At 36.5% G+C, this 5,138-nt stretch overlaps 1 protein-coding gene across 1 annotated transcript; it reads right to left on the bottom strand.

The window, feature by feature from the left end:
• Positions 1-6: 6 nt before the first annotated feature.
• On the bottom strand, positions 7-4,497 carry LOC117941497 (glycerol-3-phosphate acyltransferase 3-like). Its single transcript, XM_034866504.1, has 4 exons — positions 4,440-4,497; positions 2,873-3,053; positions 1,628-1,694; positions 7-136 (listed from the first exon to the last, which is right to left on the bottom strand). Exons 2-4 carry the CDS (start codon positions 3,014-3,016, stop codon positions 63-65), a joined length of 285 nt encoding a protein of 94 aa, XP_034722395.1. The 5' UTR covers positions 3,017-3,053; positions 4,440-4,497; the 3' UTR covers positions 7-62.
• Positions 4,498-5,138: the final 641 nt, after the last annotated feature.

The following is a 5,138-nucleotide window of genomic DNA, read 5'->3' as shown; positions in this document are numbered from 1 at the left end:
CAACACGGCAGGTTACATCTGATCGCTCTATAATCCCTGGGACACGAACACAACACGGCAGGTTACATCTGATCGCTCAATAATCCCTGGGACTCAAACACAACACGGCAGGTTACATCGGATCGCTCTATAATCCCTGGGACACAAACACAATGTCTTCATGTATTTATTTATTTTTTCCAGTTTTAAAAAAAATATATTTTTAATTTTTTTCATGTTTTTTGTTGCTTTTTTGTTTTTTATGTTTTTATTTCTTTTTGGAATTGTTTACAAATGTTTTTACTTTTTTCATGTTTTTGTTTCAACTTATTTGTGTTTTTTCATGTTTTTAATGCTTTTTCTGGAAAATGTTTTTGTTTCAACTTTTGTGATTTTGTGGTTTTTTGGGTGTTTTTGTTTTTAATTTATTTGTGTTTTTCAAAAAAAAATGTCATGTTTTTTTACTTTTTTGGGTATATGAAACAAAATTGGGGATGCTTTCTTCATGTTTTTGTTCCCTAAACACCACGGCAGGTTACATCTGCTACTTTTACATCCTTGTTGATTGTGTGTTTTCTACGCAGAGTTACTAAATATTCCAAAATGTCTGATATAATATTTTTGCTGATATGACATCACTCAAACAAAGATCGTTCCCTGGAGAACGGGTCGTTCTCCCCGGCTGTGTTGGGTAATGAGGTCACAGCAGAGCGCTGACACAGAGCTGCTGTTGCATCATCATCCTGAGACGAAGCACAAACACACACACACACACACACACACAGACAGACACGCTCATGCAGACACACGCACACAGACACACACTCTTGCAGACACACACTCACACAGACACACACTCTTGCAGACACACACACACACACTCACTCACACAGACAGACAGACACACACACACACACACAGACAGACACACACACACACACGAGCTCTGAGCCAATCAGAGGAAGTTGTCTCATGACTCCTGTCAGCAGATCCTGAATCTGTTTCATTCTTTTACTTCTTTACATTATTCTGAATTTAAAACTAAACAGTTATAATCTTTATATATTTATTTTAATGTGCCATTTTTATACTTATTTAAACAAAATATGTATTATTATTGTTATTATAAAATAATATATTATATTAAATATTTTTTATATTTAAGTTTAATTATTTATTCCATATTTATATTTTCAATTTACCTTTTTCTTTTGTTTTTTATTATTTATTATGTATTCAATATTTTAATATTTATATTTTTTGTTTTAATTAACCTTTTTTCCTGTTCTTTTCATTATTTATTTGAGATGTTTTTTAAGATTGCATATTTATTCAGACTTTCCTTTTGTTCTGTGTCTAGGCTGTTTCTGGGTCCAGAGCCCGGTGGGGGATCTGGGTCCAGAGCCCGGTGGGGGATCTGGATCCAGAGCCCGGCGGGGGATCTGGGTCCAGAGCCCGGTGGGGGATCTGGGACCAGAGCCCGGTGGGGGATCTGGGACCAGAGCCCGGTGGGGGATCTGGGTCCAGAGCCCGGGGGGGGATCTGGATCCAGAGCCCGGTGGGGGATCTGGGTCCAGAGCCCGGTGGGGGATCTGGGTCCAGAGCCCGGGGGGGGATCTGGGTCCACAGCCCGGTGGGGGGGACTCACCGTTAGGCAGTGGTACCGGGACGCTGGGCTGCTGCTGGCGTCCTCTCTGGATCCGTAGCGTGGCCCACTGCAGAGACAGAGAGGGTGAGACGACCTCTGACCCCATGAACTCTGACCCCGCGACCTCTGACCCCGCGCTGCAGGACATGTCCTCTCTGAACTAACACGTTGAGTAACAGTGAAGAAACTCTCTCTGCAGACTGAGTCCTGTTCAGGGGTCAGCGGGTTTAATTCTACTTCGCTTTGTATTACTACTTATTACTAGTTAATACTACTTATTACTACTTATTATTACTTATTACTACTTATTACTACTTATTATTACTTATTATTACTTATTACTACTTATTACTACTTATTATTACTTATTACTGCCCCATGCAAAAAAGTTTAAAAAAACATCAGTAGAGTTGGGAAAAAAGGCATAAAAATGCCAAAAACGTTCAATAGATATATGTGAATATGTACATATATTTAATAGAAAATACATTTTAAAAAAACAGAAGAAAAGTTTTTAAAGTTGCAAAAAAGGTCCGTAAAGTTGGGAATAAAAAGGTATAAAAGTGTCAAAAATGTTGAAAATATATATGTATTATATATAATATACATATATTATATATACGCAAAAAATACTAAAAAAAGGCAACAAAAACATCGTAAACATTTTTGAAGAAAACATTGAAAGAGGAATCCAAATCCTTGGGAAAATTGGCAGAAATGTTTGGAAAAAAGAAAGAAAAAAACGTCAAAATGCGACAAACGTGGGAAAATTAGGGAAACAGTTGGAAAAAACATTCGTCCAAATGCGACAATAACGTCGAGTAAAAAGGTGCAAAATTTCAGGAGGAAAAATAAATTAAAAACAACTTTTAATCAGCATAAAAAATACAAAAAAAACAGACAAATTAAAAAAAAATGTAAACTGAAAAAGAATTTTAAAGAATTGTCAAAAAATGTTATGGAGCAAAAATAAGAAATGTTGCATTTCTGCTCATAACGATTAAACATGAAAGATTTTAATATATTTATATTTATCCCTCTACATGCTGTGCACACCCTATAATAATAATAATAATAATAATAAACATTTCTTTATTTAACTTCATAGATCTGATAACTCGACGTTCCCACGGTGTTTTAACGGTTCCTCTGCTGTTTTCTCTCAGCTGGGAACCGTGCACGTAGTCCTGAACCACTCTGGTCTGACGACAAAGAAACCTGGACTGTTGAAGGTGTGCGTGTTACCTCCAGGATGTGGACCAGGACCCGGATGTAGACCCCGGTGACCCCCAGAGAGAGGCCGAACATGGCGGGCAGCATGATGAGGAAAACCACCACGAACATCCACACGTGGAGGAGCTGCACGGCCCCACCCCAGAACCCCTCCATCGCTGGTAGACCTGCAGCTCTGGGGTCAGCTGATCATCTGGGGGGGGGGGTTCCAACACTGGGGGGGTGGGGTGGGAAGCTAGGGGGGGTGTCAACACTGGGGGGGTGGGGGGGTCCCAGGACATGTATTAGGAGAAAAGAGACAACAACATCATAAAGATTTTATATAAAAATCAAATCAAAAACCTCCGGAAATTTGTGGAAAAACTTGAAAAAAAAAACAGAAAAACAGAAAAAATTTAAAAAAATTTAAACTCGAAAAGAATATGAAAGAATAGTCCAAAAATACTTCAAAATGCGATAACGTCAAGAAAAAGGTGCAAAATCTTACATTTTTTAAAAAAAATCATCAAACCATAAAAAATCTCCAAAATATTGTCGGAAAAACAGACAAACTGTTTTAAAAAAAAACAAAAAAAACTCAAAACGAATATGAAAGAATTGTCAAAAGAAACGTCAAAATGTGACAATTTTAATTTTTTTGAAACCACATCAAAAATTTCCTAAATATTGTCGGAAAACAGACAAACTTTAAAAAATTGTCAAAAAAAGTAAATTTGAGACAATAATGTCACTTTAGTAAAAAAAATCTCCAAAATATTGTCGGAAAAACAGACAAACTTAAAGAAAAATAAACAAAAAAAAAGTGTCAAAAAATACTAAAAAAAACAACAAAAATATATTAAAAGCTGTTGAATTTTTTTTTTTAAAGGCATCAAAAACCCTTGGGAAAATTGTCGGAAACATTTGGAAAAAAATAATATGTCGAAATGCGACAATAACGTGGAGAAAAAAGGAGCAACTTTAAAAAAAAAATATATTTTGTTAGAAAAACAGACATATATATATAATAAATATAGGCTATGTAAAAATATAAAATATCCAGTCTATGAGTACGACTGAAGTATAATTCGAAGGTACTTTTACTTTAGCCTACTTCTAATGTTACTCCAATACACATATGATTATCAACAAAGGACAAGTTGCATCTTTATGTATATTATATGATAATAAACAGAATATAAAGTTAAGTAGTTGCATCAATATGATTTAAAAGAGAGAGAAAGGGACATTTTGTTAAATGAGTACTTTAGGTACTTTAGGTACTTTAGTTACTTTGGGTACTTTAGGTACTTTGGGTACTTTGGGTACTTTAGGTACATTTTGCTCGGTGTACTTTTACTTAGATTAGATCAGATTTTGACTGCAGGACTTCTGACATTGTTGTATTTCTACTTTAAAGCGTAAAATCTGTGTATTATTATAAGTACTTGAGTAAATGTACTTGTTAACGTCGAACTAACGGTACCGTTAACCGTTAAGAACCGTTAGTCGAAGTATCCAACGTTACATAACGTAAAGTTAAATACTACAAAACAACATAGACATATAATGTTATATCTATATTAATTAAAATAGATACCTGAGACTCGATTAGACAGCCACAGCCGAGTTAAATGTCGTGTTTTAACGGAGAAACGGATCTTTTGAGCCACCGTTGAGCGCAGTTGTCAGTTGGCTGTTTAAAACACGCCCCTCCGTTAGCTTCCATGGTTAGCCTCACAATGACGGACTGCGTTGGGAAAACGCATGTTTTAACTGCGGCTACGTAGCGCTTCACTAGCTCTTCTGATTCACCCGCAGTCAACATTCAGCATGGCGGAGCCGACAGTGAGGATGTCTGGGATTGTGTTAGCTTCTCTAATGTTCCAGCATGTTAACAGTGACTCTGACGTGGTGAGAAATACACTAATATCCTTCTTAAATTGATGTGTTTTCCAATGGACCCCGCTGAGTGGTTAGCTTAAATGTGTCTGGTTGTTAAGGAGAGCTAGCAAGCGCATCGGAAGTTTCCCCGCCAACGTTATTAACACATTTTAAAGTTAATTTGTGCTTTTTAACAGATTAATTGTGAAGGTTTCAGCGTGTTGTTTTGAACAATAAAGACGAGTTTTTGGTTTAAGTGAAGCTAAATCTCACACCTCGATGTTTGTGCAACTTTTAAAACCAAGCTAAGAGTTAGAAGCCCCGACACACCAGACTCCCTTAAGAAATGCACACATTTAACGAAAAAGCGATTATGGACAAATATATATAACATGTGGAGAATGAGTGAGTACAT

This window comes from Etheostoma cragini, unplaced genomic scaffold, assembly GCF_013103735.1.
Source record: "Etheostoma cragini isolate CJK2018 unplaced genomic scaffold, CSU_Ecrag_1.0 ScbMSFa_851, whole genome shotgun sequence".
In the NCBI taxonomy this organism is placed as follows: Eukaryota; Metazoa; Chordata; class Actinopteri; order Perciformes; family Percidae; genus Etheostoma; species Etheostoma cragini.
Note: the sequence above shows the minus strand (reverse complement) of the source record. Positions and strands in the feature narration are given on the sequence as shown.

Excerpts from the sequence above, each read along its gene's own strand:
- LOC117941497 (XM_034866504.1), bottom strand. The coding sequence starts at position 3,016 with ATGGAGGGGTTCTGGGGTGGGGCCGTGCAGCTCCTCCACGTGTGGATG. Across the intron at positions 1,695-2,872 it reads TCCTGGTCCACATCCTGGAG|TGGGCCACGCTACGGATCCA; the intron begins GTAACACGCACA and ends CTGTCTCTGCAG. Across the intron at positions 137-1,627 it reads CCCGGTACCACTGCCTAACG|GGATTATAGAGCGATCCGAT; the intron begins GTGAGTCCCCCC and ends TTTGTGTCCCAG.